Source organism: Electrophorus electricus, chromosome 8, assembly GCF_041902795.1.
Source record: "Electrophorus electricus isolate QZ-2024a chromosome 8, ASM4190279v1, whole genome shotgun sequence".
Taxonomy (NCBI): Eukaryota; Metazoa; Chordata; class Actinopteri; order Gymnotiformes; family Gymnotidae; genus Electrophorus; species Electrophorus electricus.
The window spans coordinates 5,610,239-5,625,000 of NC_137504.1; the positions used below are offsets into that span (position 1 = coordinate 5,610,239).

Consider the following 14,762-nt stretch of genomic DNA (forward strand, 5'->3'; position numbering starts at 1 on the left):
TAACTAGATAAATAAGAGAACAAAAAATAACTTCTGGGTCTATAAACCTTCCAGAAAAACACTGACAAAAGATGGAATGGATCACACCAAGTTATAAAAACCCAAACATAGAAAAGTAAAAAGTCAAATTTATTATGACCAAAGGGGAAAAAACAAAAAAACAAAACAAGAAACAGGATTCCTGGGTAAGGAGTTACTTTGCAATATCAGTGAATTCACAGATTACTACCAAGTAAGCCATTAACATACCAAAAAAAATCATCTGTACAGGCAAACTGTTCTGTGGCTCAAATTATCGCCTTTTCTGGAAAATATTTCCTCTTCCTCCTGGACCTCCCCGGCCACGACCTCTTGCAGCAACTGCAGGGCAAAAAGCAAAATTAGACATCACTTCCTGTCTGTTGATGGCCGAGAATGACAGTTACTGTTTTGTATAATTAGTTGAGAGCAAAGTTTATGTAAAGGTTGCACATGTAACAAACATTGAGCACTACATAGCATGTCAAATACTGCTTGGTCAACAAGCCACAGCCTTTCAAATGACCAAACAAATATAGCAGTTATTTATAATCAAGTGATTCAATCCTTTCAAACACACAGAAAAAGGTCTGTGTGCTTGGAAATTGGATATAATGCAGTTTGAACATTATTGCATTTTTTGGGAATAGTCATCTAAATTGTCTAATCATGTTCTAATTATATGACACACACACACACACAGATCAGGATGCAAATATAAATGTCAATAAACAGATACAGAATACCACTGACAGAACAAGTTCAAAACATCCTCAGCTACCTTTTCAACTATTTCAACCAAATGACTGACTCATGCACACATGGAAAAACAAGCCCATATACACAATCACCTGAAATTCTGTAGTTTTTAAATATTATTCAGTAATTAGGAATTGCTCAATAAGTGACAATCCCTTCTGACAAGCCTGCATGTCTGAATGGAAAGGTGCACACTAACGAGTAAGTGGTATAATCTCACAAAATGTATGAAAGTCTTTCAGCAAGACTGATGTCTACAAGGGAGAACAGAGTAAAAAATGCAAATCTTTTTGGACAGTGCCTGTGAAACAACCAAACCAATTACATTCATGGCACTTCGCATTACCTTGAGCTTTAAGAATAGCTGCCTTGCCCCTCCCAGCTCCTGCTCCTTGATTTTTATTTTTCATGCTCTTCAACATAGGAGCATTTTTCAACATGTCCGGCAGGATAAGGAAGCGAATTTTGCTGCCGCGGATGTAGACTTGCTCCAGCTGGGAAACTCTGCCATCCCGATATGTCACAGTGATGTTTGACATCTGAAACAAATTAAACAGCATTCCAAACCTGCCTTTTATATTTGTGGAAGTGGCTTTTCCATTACAAATTGCAGTGGCCACAGGAGAGCAGTGCACACGTTACCTGACAGTTCATGTTATCCTCAGCTTCTATCAGTTTTCCTCTGTAGACCTCACCGGTATTGGTTTCACAGGTTACAATATGACCCTCTGCTTCATGGAGAACTTTGATTGGGACGCCAATGGACATTGTGACGATATCTGCAGCGGGGAGGGAGGAGGGACCATAAGGTACATACTACATATACAAATTATAACCGTCGCCATCCAATTAACGTATCCCACGATATTTAACGGACGACAGGTTGTATAGCAATGTTAGTATCGTCTTAACTTCGCACATACAAGGTGATAACCTACTCCATATAACATTTTATTATTAGTTACTACTGTGGTACATACTACTCTACGACGCTTATGAAGAATGAATCACTTATCCAGATATGGAAAATAGCTAAATCTGCTGAAGGTAAAGGCACAAAACACATTTTCCTCCAGTAGCATCCCTACATCGTGAAATAAAGATAGGGTTACGTTACCTAGCTAGCTAGCTAGCTAGCTAATACACTCAATAAGGCAGACAAACAAGGAGCCTAGTTAGCGTCAACACAGAAGGCTAGCTAAGTCGCTGGCTACACAAAATATGAATCACTTACAAACTACCATCGGAGAAAAACTTATGGCTGAACACATTAGACTGTACCTTTATCGAAACGATGACTAAAAATCCTTTGATTTTCTCTCGTCAACGTCCCAGCAACGTGAGTATTTGTGGCGTTTTCCCGCTCCCACAATGCAGTATGAAGCGGAATTGCCCTCCCACCCGGAAATATATCGATTGCATCATGGGCGTTGTAGTGAAGTTACGGGGTTTTGTAAGCCTACCTCACTTCACCAGCAGAGGGCAGTATTTAATTACATAGTATCATGAACCAAGGTTCATGGCTAAAATACCCGCTTCGAACAAATTCAATGTAATCTATTAAAGCTATTTTCCTGAGATGGATTTATGTGTACTAGGAGATCGCTTTGGTCATAACAAACAAACAGATAGACAGAAGAAATGAAACAATTGCTGAGATTAAAGAGTAGAATGTTAGTTTTACTTGGGTTCAGCAGGCTATGAGCCTGAAATAGCACATAGATCCATCAGATAGACTGAGCAAAGATGTGCCAGAATAGTTGGTTATATTGTACCAGCAAGTAACCTGGAAAGCCAAGAAAGTCTACAATTGTAAATGACAAAGAATACAAGTAAGCAAGAACAGAAAGACAAGTTTATATTCTGACATAAATGAATGAATATAAAGATAAAAAGCATCATGTGACAGGGAACAGCAGCAGAAGGATCATATGTATAGGAGCGCCACACAGCTGTTTTAAGATATTTCACTGGCTAAACTGTCTTTATATCCTTTTAGCCATCAGTAAATTAAAATCTCTAAGATTGACTTAGTGTGTAACCAGCAATTACAAAATAAACTTCTAGAAAAGGTAGCAGGTTCTGCTTTTCTGTAAATTATTTTTGTATGTGCACATATCTCTTTAGAGAGAGGGCTTCTGGGGAATGTTCTGGATAGTGGGAGTGGGAGTGGGGGGGAAGACTCCCTCAGTGACTAAATATGGTGGAGTAAAATCCATTTCTGCAGCTTTAACTGGATGGATGGTGGTGAATCAAATGCCTTAAAATGGATGGCATTCCCCATGAAGCAGTATGTTAAGCCAAAATATATGACTAAACCAACTTTTAGATTTTGAGGTCTAAAAAGTGGAATGTTCTTGAAGGATTTAACTTGAACACCACTGAGCATGTCTTTTACCCTGGCCAATCTAGTGCCAGAGAAATGTAGATGTTGACTGGCTCAGGTCATTGTAACTCCCTCTGTCTTTAAGACAAAACAGAGATAATATTACTAATGCATATGAACCGAGATTTATTATCTAATTTTGCAGTATTGTAAAAACTAACATGGCATTGATGTAAAGCACAAATTGTAAAAGACATGTATTTCTAGAGCAGTACAAACCCTACTTTATTTCCCAAATTTCCTCCACTATAATTGTTGAAATATGATCATACCTGACAACTGTAAACACCATAACAGAAATGTTCTCCATTACCTGACCTTTTCATAGCATTTTAAAGCCTAACCTTTTCATAGCATTTTAAAGCCTACTTAAGGAATCAGACATGAGGGCTTTTTAATAATACACTTCATGATGGAATATTTGTTTCATGACTGCTTCAGGAGCTGTGCTGAAACTTGAAATTGACCTTGTAATTATGAAAGTTTATACATCTGAAGGATCAAATGAAGTTTACCTTCACCAGAACTACAGAAGAGAAGCAAACCTCCATGCAGCCAAACATGCGCAAAGCCAGTCTAAAAGGCTGTGATCAGGAGCCAGGCTGTTGATTACACAGTAACTCTCAACATCTCCAAACATCATTTTACCACTTGAATTAATATGTCTGCAACTGCTGATCTATGTGGCTTACTGATAGCGTGTTAGCTTTATCCTAGTCTGATTTACACCAGAGCAAACTTCTTGAATGGGGATACACTGACCACAGCTCTTTATACAGGGCATTTGTCTCATTAAAGGATGTAGCTGTCTACTGCCACAGTGTGCAATAACAGTGCCATCTTTGCCCTGTCTAAAAGTCATGAAAAAAAGCATCAAGAAAACAGCTAAACTTCATCTATACACTGCATGGTGAATTCTTAGTACAAATGACTAGAGACATGTCGGGCAAAAAGGGGCAGTAATGTTCTTTTAGACAGATTCATGTTCAGGTTGATTTCAGTTTGACTTGTGCTATCATATGTAATGAGTTCTGCCTGCACCATGCAAATAATGTGAAGATGCTGAATAAAATTATTATTAAAAAAGCACATTTTCTGAAGTCTCATTTGGCTCTATACTTCTCTTTGTAATGTGCATTGTAATGCATAATCTTGTATTTTAGGTGATCGGGTAGTAAACGTTAAAGCAGGACAAATAAGCACTTTATCCACTGAGGCATAGGTACAAAAACAATTCAACATTTTCAGGTGCCTCTTCCATCCATCCCTTTATTCCGTTTGTAAATAGAAGTTAAGGTCTCCACCTTTTCTGAGTAGATGTCCATGTCATTGGATGTGTGCTTTCACTTCACCTTTCATGCAAGCATCACGTTTTACAAAAAGCAGTGCTTTAGTGCAGCTGTTTCCCACCCCAGAGCCTTTTAACAAGGAAAAAGGCACATAATGGCACAATAAAAGACGTCATCAAATGCCCCTTCATTTGATTTGCATTACATTAGGACTAGCTGCACTCTCCTAACAAAATTATATCAGATATGTGTCTTTGGCTTTATATGTGCAGGGCAGAGGAGAGCCCTTGTAACAGGGCATTAACTCTCATTTTTAAATGTGGCATAAATAAACCTAATTCCATCTTTATTTACATTCAATCATTTTGTGATACCAAGTTGTTATGCAAGACAACTGCTCCTTTAATGCCCTTGTTTTTATGACTTACTAGCCATGTAGCTTTTTTCTTGACATCCTTTTTTAATGCTATGAGGTTCAAAGTCCGCTCTGTTGAGTGCTTTCCGTTGGGTGGTCGTGTTGAGCCCTTTTTATTTGTTTGCACTGGGAAACCTGATATTTAAACGGAGAATGCCTACAGTTACCGTCACATCAGTATGAAAGCAATAAAAACATAGACAGCTTTCTTTTTACAAACACCTCATGTTACTACTCTCAGCATGTGATGGGCAGCTTCACTCCTACTCATGAATATGCATATATGCACTGAAAATAATAGACACATCAAGTGATGTAGATGCTGATTTGAGCTCTGTATTTATTTAGTAAATTTCAGAACCACCAATAAACATGCTTCACAGTCACAAGTGTTTATAAGAGGGTTTGTGTAATGAAGCAGAAGGTTGGAGGCAGTACAAATTTGTGTGGTAAGAGTTTTCGTACTGTAACTTAGGTTAGATTTAGAACCCTCCAGAAAAAGTACCAGTTGGCAGCAGACAAGTGCACCAAGATTTAAAGTATTGTCCAAGAGTATCTGAAAATGAACATTAGCTGTGCTCTCGGAGGAGGAAAAAAGGGTCTTTCACAATCTGCCTTTGTAATGAGACATATCCACAAAGTGGGTAGATGCACAGTCACAGTTTTGGAGTGTGGTGACATCCAGCAAACCTTTGGTGCTAGGGCACATTCATCAGAGATGTGCTGGATGTGAAGTCCAGCTGTGTGATACACCATGCACTGCTGCATTATGAATTAGCAATGAATAAGAATTATTAAATAAATAAATAAATAAATGTTTTAAAATATTAGGCTTAGAGATCTTATAAACCCTATATTTGTATGTTTGTTATATTTTAATGGTCAGGATAGACTGACATTGAAAGTACTTCAACAAGTACTGGAGTAATTAAATTAACCATAAACACTGACTTATCTAATTAAACATTCTTAACAATTTTTGTAAGGAAGCCTAGTGTCTGATAAAACCTAATCTGTAGAATAGGGGTTCAGATTGTGTGGCAGTTCTGACTACAAGAGATATGGGAAATTCATTCATGCCATCAGATAACTCTGAAGTTTAGATATGTTGGAATTCACCAAGTTCCCACAGAAATGTAGCAAGTACACATACCTTTGCCTTATCTGGTTCCAGACAGTAGCAAGAATTAGGTCACCCTCAATTCCACAATAGTGACATCATGATCTGGGAAACATGTAGGTTGTGTGCAGGTCAGGTAAGTTTAGCTGTTTGTACAACTATGCTTACACACACTGAGTTATACAAGAACACCTCAGTCAAAGATTCTGTCATGACACCTCAGTGAGCTCACCTGAATAACTGGTCCTTGTGGGAAAAGAGCTGAAATTTATATTGGTATTAATGCTACAGTGCTTTACCACCATGATTTCTGCATTGCTCTCACTAGAGGAAATGTCCTTAACAGCCCAATCAGAACAGCCTACTGAGCAAAGCTTTGATTGGGCAGAAAAGGCTTCTTCTGTAGGGCAACGCCCAGCAGACCTGCAGTCTGTACCCATGTGGTTTGACCTGGGCTTCCACTGGCTACCCGTGGAGGGTGTTTTATTTACACTTCCATGGTGACAACCTCGAGGGTGGCTATGGCCCAGTGTGCTGCCGTTGGCCATGGTGCCAAATGAGGAATCCACAACACTAACGGAGGTAGTGGTGGTGATCCCAGCTGCAGTGCTGCCGCTGAGCAAGCCGCTGCGCTGCCTCAGGACATGCTGCCCAATGATCCTGCGGAATGTGTGCTGGAAGTCCCGGATGCGGTAGGCGTAAATGAATGGGTTCACCACTGAGTTGGCGTGCGAGAGGATAATGGCCAAGTACATGATCCAGCCCGGAGGGCGGGCACAGAGCGGGCAGAAAAGCGTGAAGCAGTTGATGATGTGCAGGGGGAGCCAACACAGTGCGAAGAGGCCCACGATGATGGCCAGTGACTTGGCCGCGTGCACTTCCCTCTGTAGCCTGGAGCGGGAAGAGGAGGAGCCATCGACATGGCCGTGACCTAGCGACAGCTTCTGCTCCATCCGCCAGAGCTGCTCCCGGGCAGCCATGAAGATCCGGGCATAGATCACCAGCATGGCCAGCAGTGGCATGAGCACGCAGCCAAAAAAGTTGAAGTAAACCATGTAGTCCATTGTGACCACCTTCTCAAACAGGCACTCTGTCATACCGGAGGGGCAGGAACTGTTGGGGCTGATTGTGGACCGCATGTTCCAGCCCAGCATGGGAGTCAAACCGATGACCACTGAGAGAATCCAGCACACGGCAATGATGGCTTTGGCTCGCTGGCTTGTCACGAGGCTGTTGTACCTGACACACACACACACACACACACACACACACACACACACACACACACACACACACACACACACACACACACACACACACACACACACACACACACACACACACACACACACACAGAGACACACACACATAGACATGAATTCTGAGGACAAGATGTTGTGGTGCGTGCTGGACAACACTCCTAACTTAATACTCCAAACTCTCCCATCTACCTCACAAATCAGGTTCGCCTTTCCTGGTTTGCCTAAAATTAACTTCCTAACAGAGCAATAAATGTTCAAGGAGTGCCCCTTGCATGAAAATGTCAGAACATGGGAAGACTGTATCGTTTTAAGTTTGAAAACAAACTTGTTTTCAAGTACACACGAACATCCATTCTATAGCTCTTAGGAATGACCATTGTTTTGAGAATTTTGCTTTTTAATTTAGTTGATCAATGTTCAAATACAAGGAAATACACAAATGAGAAGAGCATATACCCTAAATGTAACTCTTACAGTCCAAAGAACCCAAAGCCCTTTATTATTAATATATAATATCCAAGTTCTTAAAGCTTTAATATATTTTTGATAAAACATATTGTAAAGGTCTTTATTGTGTTCTCAGTGTATTACAATTCATTCCCATGTATAAAGTATATCAGCTAAAATTAAGTATGACTGCAGTAACATTTATATAAAAGAAAGCCAGCTGTTAAAAACCCCTTCATTTTAGCCAGAAACAAAAAACATCCAGCCCTGCAGCATGTGTCTTTTCCCAAGTGATGTCTGGGAAGGGAGGGAATGTGTGGTGGCAATTGTTCAAATAATCCAGGGACTCAAATCTTCCTCGCGATGGTGAGGAGTTCATTAAAGCCGACAGACTTACAGGGGCTCCAGGGCTCCAAATAACCTATTTGGCCACCCGCAATGTCACAGATCCCACAGAGCCACCATACTCACAGAGCCCAGGGCCCTTAGACAATCAACACCTGTTCTGGCTTTTTTTCTGGAGCCGCTGCAGACACGCCGGCCAGTCCATGAGTGCACAGTGAGCTAAACCTTACATCAACCATCCACATAAGGAGGAGCCGAAAACCAGTGGCTATGGCTCAGTTCAGCAGAGACAGTGGGGCTTTTCAAAAACGATTGGTTGGAATGTTTGATAGGCACATGTCAGTCACACTCTAAACTGTTTATGTGCACATTTCTAAAACCATGTATATTTCAGAAGGATATTACAGTGAACGGTGAACAAGCATGAAGAGCAGATTGTAAAGTGGGTCGTTTGAATTTAGTTCTGCCTTTATGTTTGTGTACATGTTACACAGTAACTGAGAGCAAAATGAGTTACTGTAGAGAGAGGAGGGTGAACTGCTCTATAAGGTAATGACTACATGCTCATCAGCCTTTCAAAGTAAATCATAATTTGACTGCTAAACTGTTAAAGTTATTAAATTTCTTGGCAAGCCAAACATAAATACTTTGGAAATAGTACAGTGTGTTGCTATGCAAATATTTTACTGGGAAATACAGTTCATTTGCATGGATTTGACTGCACAAATTAGGTACAACTTTCCTTTTGTCTATTATGAGCAAATGTCAAAGAAAAGATAATAGCCAGTCAGTCCTGTGACTATTGTCTCATGTTCACATGGACAAATGTACAGAATTGTGAAAATAAAGCCATGCATGAAAATTTGAGACAACTGATCAGTAAATTAATCCATCAAACTTTGGATCACTGGTTTTATATGGGCATGAAGACCAAATGCCCTATCTGTGACCAGACAGGCCCATGTGATGTATTCAAAGTCAGCTCTCCTCTGCAACAGTCTACACTTGCTTTCTCCATTTGATTCAGCTTCTGTTGGCTCCTCCCTCTCTCCTGAATAACGTCCTGGCATTAGAGTGTCTTATCAGGAGACTGCAGCTCGACTCGCACCCAGTCGCACTGTAATTGAACCCAACTACATTAAACAGCAGGAGACAATAACCCTGCATGTTGTTGTGGAGTAAATCTTTCACTGCACTAACTATTAAGCACCACGATGACACCTGCCCAGGTATAAACAAATAAGCATTGTTCAGATGACACTACAGTTCGGCGACACGATAATCAAACCTGTGCATAACTTATACAAATGGCCATAATGCCCCACGCACACGCCCCCCCCGGCGCCGCTGTGAAGCTCACCCACCTCAGTGGGATGGTGATGGCGACGTAGCGGTCCAAGGCAATGGCCAGCAGGCTGAAGATGGAGCTTTGTGTAAGCACCAGAACAAAGCAAGCGATGAAGAGGCATCCATGAAAGTGGCTGCAGAAGCCCGTGCTGACCGTGATGGCGAAGGGGATGGCGAGCAGGCCCACGGCGATGTCGGCCACCGCCAATGACACCACGAAGAAGTTGGTGATGCTCTGAAGGTTACTGTTGAGGCACACGGACCAGCACACCAGCACATTTCCGGCCACGGAGAGCACCGCGATCAGCAGCTCTAGGGCTATGTACGCCACGTCGGCCTTGCTCAGCATGCTGGCCGAGTCGGGGCCGTGGTCGTCCGCCTGGGCCGACTCACAGCGCGGCTCATAGCTGGGCCTCGGGGCTCCTGGGGGCGCGGGCAGGAGGGCGTCACTCTCCCTCTCGATTGGTGCAAGGAGCCTGAGGGCTGAAGATAAGCAAGCCCTACCTCCACTTTCCTCCAAGCAGCCTGCTTTTCACCAAGAAAAGAGTAGCCGTTATAGGTGTGGATCCAGAAGTTGGGCCACCACGGGGTCAGAGCGATGAACGTGCAGAAAGCCCTGCTCTCACTCCTGTAGTACTTGCAGAGTGGCCCACGCTCTCTTCTGTTGACCTGCCAGCCACCTCTTCCAGATTTCCTTAGTCAACTATAAACCATCTCAGAGAAACAAATGTTTGGGGGAGTTGGAAGGACTCCAACAAAAAGCCACTATGAGGTCAGTAACCCTAGAAAGAGAACAATCACATCATATAATGGAAGATCAACCTCCCTGACTAAGTAAAAAAAAACAAAAAACAATTTGTCTTTGGAAGGTCAGTTTCCCACAAGAGCAACAGAGCACTGTCCAAAGTCCAACGATATAGTTTTATTTTAAGACTGCCTTCACAAATATTCGTGAAATATGTTTGTCAGTTTGCGATTTATCATAAGGCCAGGATGCATTTCCTCTCTTTTCTCCAGGAAGTGTACATTTGAACCTTGCAGTGCATGTGCTATTACTGGCTTAGAAATGTAGAACAAATATTCTTTTGTATCCAAACTCACATGAATCTACTAATCTGTTCGGCTTGAAAATGAAGCTTTTTTTCTATGAATATAAATCACTCTCTGACTAAAAATCAACTGATTTTTATAATATGTTTTGTAATTCTCTCTGGTTTTGGGGGAGAACCTTAATAAAGTAAAAGTAACACTGGAAATAATACTGTCCTTTGCATTTTTGTTTTAAGTAAAAAAAAAAAAATTATATATATATATATATATATATATATATATATATATATATATATATATATATATATATATATATATATATATATATATATAGTATATTTGCCTCTACCTTCAAAATGGACTAGCCAGAGCATAAAGCCAGATTACTTCAAACCATTTTTGTTTTTTGGACAAAGCCCTTTACATTTCAGGCACTGTAAACAACTTCACAATTCAGTCACAGAAAGACTAAACAAGCTTAGACAGATGACAGACATTATTTCCTTTTTATAGTACAGTAACAAATGCAATTTTTGTGCAGTTTCTGAGGTGCCACACTTACCAAATATCTTTTCACGGTGTCCTTAGGTATCTAAGTATAGATGCGTTAGGTTAAGAATGTTTTGCGAAGTGACTTTCCGAACCTTGTCTTGCTCTGCTCTCTGTTATAACTTATTGTTGTAACACCTGTGAAGAAACTATTCGCCTATTACATTCCCACTTACGCAAAGAGTTGTAAAATACATTATTAGAAACGGACACTGCTCTCGTTGGAAATGGCGCAACGAACGGCAGATGATGAGGATGCGTTTTCATTCCTGATAAGCATTTAAAAATAACTAGGAAAACCCATTCGGATCTGTCAATCAAAATAGCTTTAAGAAATTACATTGATGTTACTATTAGTGGGGCGTTATCCAAGTCAATTACTGAATATTATTCATTTAGAGACTTGCACATATATAACTTCTGACATATTTATCTGAAAATTAAAGCAAAGGAATGGGATTCTCAAGGGACTATTTCCAATCTAACACGATCGATCTCAAGTATGCATGGACAGGAGAAAGCAAGCGTACCTGCCACAAATGCCATACAAATTAATGAAAAACAAACAAACAAACAAACAAACACAGCAGAATAACAGCTATCAATCCCGGGTCACTGACCGTTTCCACCAGAGTTTCTAAATTGCAGTTTACAAATTAAGAGGAAGTGAATAGGGAAATAAGCCTTAAATTCAGATGTCCGTAAATGCAACACTTACATGCAAGCTGTGAGACAGGACGTCAAGAACGCGAGGGTCCATTACCTGAGCGGAAACGAGACCTTTGTTTGATGTGGAGCAGCGCACGTAGCTGTGCGCTTTACCCATCGCGAAACTTCGGGGAGAGTACCAAAAAAATGAGATGTCATTTGAAGTCCCCGAAACTATCGATACACTAAGAAATCATAAAATGTTGAACTTATTTCATAGAGTTAATTACGACGCAAAACTTCAGCGTCTAACCGCTCAGCTTGAACGCTCTTAATGTGGCTGTATGCCTTAGGGGGACAAGGTCATGCAAGAGCGACAAGTATCGACACTTTCCGCGCTTTGTTCAGCGAATGTATTCAATGATCGCTGCTATCGAGACGAGCGCTGGCTGCGTTTGAAGGGTCTCTCCCCTCCCTCTGCTCAGCGTCCACTGACCTTTTTTGTCCGAGTGTCACGCATGTCGGTAGCCTTTTCACTTTGCAGCGCCTGTACAAGGGGGACTTTGGTCCTCTTCGATCATTTTATGGACCCAATAATTATATTATTATTATTTGCGTGCTACAGTTCCTCGTCAAATGCGCAGACGAAACTTTCATTGACAGAATTCTAGCCCAACAGATTACTCACATGTGAACTATTCATACGGTATCACCCATTAAAGAAACAGCCCGCAAGCATACCAAAAGCTGAGGTTCATTGCAAAGAGCAGCTGAAACATCCTGTTTCACTTCGTGGTTACATTAAAAATGTATGCAAGACACCAGTAAGTCAGAAACAAACCAAGCTCCACCTTCAGACAACTCACCAAATCACCAAGACCCTTGCTAAGAACTATTAAAACAACCCACACTTAAAAGAAAAAATTTAAAATTGCCCACCTCATGCCAATAGTTTCAAGTTTGGCATTGCCCTCATTTCAAAGGAGCTGTGTATTTACACATTTTAATCACTGTCAAAACTAGTTTTACTTCCCTGACAACATTTAAGGACTTCCTATGATTTAGCAGTAAATGACCATTTACAGATTTCTTTTCCATAAGGTATTGGGGCTCCATTAGTTCACAGAATCTACAACAAACTGTAAAACTTTTAAAATGATCTTTATAATAGCCAAGGTGACTTGTTGTGAAGAGATGAGTGTTCCCTGGGGTGTGCAGCATTTAACCCCCAAGATCTGAGTGGTGATGAGCACCGAGACTGTTTTCTCACCTATGTCCTTGGGTTTATGCCACATCCTCTCATTAATCTAAAACAGAGATACAGCAATGTGTGCAGTCCAGTTTTCACTCAAGAATGCACACAATGGACCCACTGTTATGAAGCAAATTAGAAACACAAACAGCAAAGAAATGAATAATCTGAGAAATTTATTGGTATTAGACTTGCTGGTCTAGAAATGGTTGTAAGAAAATGCTCAACAGGAAGTTCAGACAATTTCTTTAACTGAAAACAAGGAGATCAAATGAATGTAGCAAGAAAGGACGTGTGAAGAGTGCTAAAAGAGCGTAAAAACAGTAATGAAAATTTCTACAATACATTCCCATCCACTCACACGGTAATGAATTCAAACTCACTCACATGATAAAACCAACAAACATGATACAAAAAAATGCATTTCAGTGGATGAAACCTTACGAAATCTCAGAGCCCTGGGAGGTGAATTAGAAATAAGAGTTAATGAAAAAATAATTTTCCATCGGCACCCCCATTTGTATACCTGGTTAAATTAAATCAAATTGCAACTGAAACCTCAACCTGATCTGCATCAGGACATAGCATAATGTTTCAAAACATGAAGTCATCAAGAGCAGCAGCTTCAAGCGATGTAATCAAATCTAGATGTAATATTTTCAGGTACCCTCTTTTTCCATCATCCAAACTCAGCAAAACACTGTCTGGAATAAATTACAGGTGGTATCTTCTTTTTTTCAAGATAATGGACATTTGACATAAAAAAATATTTGCACTTCAAATGCTGAAATGTACAAATTAAAATATCCCTTGTTCTGGGTCTTGGCATAAATCTTAACAACTTCAAAGATATTTGACTCTGCCAACAGAAGGTGGCAGACCTATTTGGGCAGAATGTCTTTATAAAACAATATTTTTAAGGCAATGCAGAAAAGACATTAGAGCAGGTAGGCCTTTGCACTTACCATAGCAAGCATTGTGCTTTACAAGCCATCTCAAAAAGCAGGCAAACAAATAAAAACAAAAAACCCTTACCTTTATCAAAAGTGTGCATGGTGCTCTGGGCTTTGTGTTTGTGCAGAAGCAAAGTTTAGATTGAGCCTCAAATATAAAGTCGTGTAATGCATTCAAAGATATGCAAAACAACAGAGAAGCTTCACATTTTACTGAGAATACACACATTGAGTCCTGTTTTGTGCTTTTACACCAGTAAGAAAAGTCTGCAATAGGAGTTGGTTATGGAAGTTAGGTATGCTTGTAGAACAGGGCAAAGCAGACATGGTCTGTGAAACCCAGCATGGTGCTGATTACAATCAGAAAACGCATTCAGTACTTTTGCACTTCTGAGGCAGCGAGTGGGCTAGAGATCACTTGTGTAAGCAGTGAGGTACTAATAAAAGGGATAAAGCAGCTCTGGATTTCAGTAAAGGCAGCCAACTTAGGGAAGTGTTTTCCATCCTACTGATACCCGAAACTTCCTTATATTTGCATACAAAAACCTGTTCCTTTTGCATGACAAAAGGCATGAAATTTCTACAAAAGTAGAAATGTGGAGAGAACGAGGGAAAAGGGCCAACTGTCATGAAGGACACTGACTCAAAACAACTAAACTCAAGTTCTTTATGAGCTTAGTGGCAAGGGAAGCTTTTAGGGGCATCACTTTTTAAAATAAATACGTACCAAGAAACCAAGATTTCAATTACAGAATCACTGTTATGGACAAGGCACAATGACCACCAAAGCCAAGGAACAGCAAACCATGAGTGAAATCCTCTTCCATAATCCTACTGTTAAAGCTTATTAAACAGCACAAATGGCACAATGGAATGAATTACGTATAATGAGGATACTGACATTCTGCTGACATAAAAAAAA

The 14,762-nt window shown here is 40.4% G+C and overlaps 3 protein-coding genes across 15 annotated transcripts in view; all 3 read right to left on the reverse strand.

The window, feature by feature from the left end:
• Positions 1–108: 108 nt before the first annotated feature.
• snrpd3l (small nuclear ribonucleoprotein D3 polypeptide, like) lies at positions 109–2,201 on the reverse strand. The gene is made up of 4 exons (XM_027003729.3): positions 2,059–2,201; positions 1,420–1,556; positions 1,124–1,316; positions 109–360 (listed from the first exon to the last, which is right to left on the reverse strand). Exons 2-4 carry the CDS (start codon positions 1,543–1,545, stop codon positions 293–295), a joined length of 387 nt encoding a protein of 128 aa, XP_026859530.1. The 5' UTR covers positions 1,546–1,556; positions 2,059–2,201; the 3' UTR covers positions 109–292.
• Positions 2,202–2,339: 138 nt separating this feature from the next.
• Positions 2,340–12,442, reverse strand: adora2ab (adenosine A2a receptor b). 13 transcript variants are annotated; one of them, XR_004776207.2, is made up of 7 exons: positions 11,706–12,108; positions 11,001–11,125; positions 9,406–10,170; positions 6,220–7,226; positions 6,021–6,092; positions 4,881–5,002; positions 2,340–4,581 (listed from the first exon to the last, which is right to left on the reverse strand). XR_004776207.2 is itself a non-coding variant. In XM_081720241.1 (6 exons), the coding sequence occupies exons 3-5, from the start codon at positions 9,735–9,737 to the stop codon at positions 6,055–6,057; spliced, it is 1,377 nt and encodes a 458-aa protein (XP_081576367.1). In that variant the 5' UTR covers positions 9,738–10,170; positions 11,001–11,125; positions 11,706–12,108; the 3' UTR covers positions 2,340–5,002; positions 6,021–6,054. The 13 variants fall into 13 exon arrangements, 12 of the variants coding, with proteins under 12 accessions (XP_081576367.1, XP_081576364.1, XP_081576361.1 ...); XM_081720241.1 differs by having other exon boundaries at positions 2,340–5,002; XM_081720238.1 differs by lacking the exons at positions 2,340–4,581; positions 4,881–5,002 and adding an exon at positions 12,132–12,442 and having other exon boundaries at positions 5,184–6,092; positions 11,706–11,750.
• Positions 12,443–13,046: 604 nt separating this feature from the next.
• specc1lb (sperm antigen with calponin homology and coiled-coil domains 1-like b) overlaps positions 13,047–14,762 on the reverse strand; it is a 24,484-nt gene continuing 22,768 nt past the window's right edge. Inside the window, exon 15 of the mRNA XM_035527540.1 lies at positions 13,047–14,762. This exon is cut by the window's right edge and continues 523 nt beyond it. The gene's annotated coding sequence lies outside the window, so the exon portion shown is untranslated.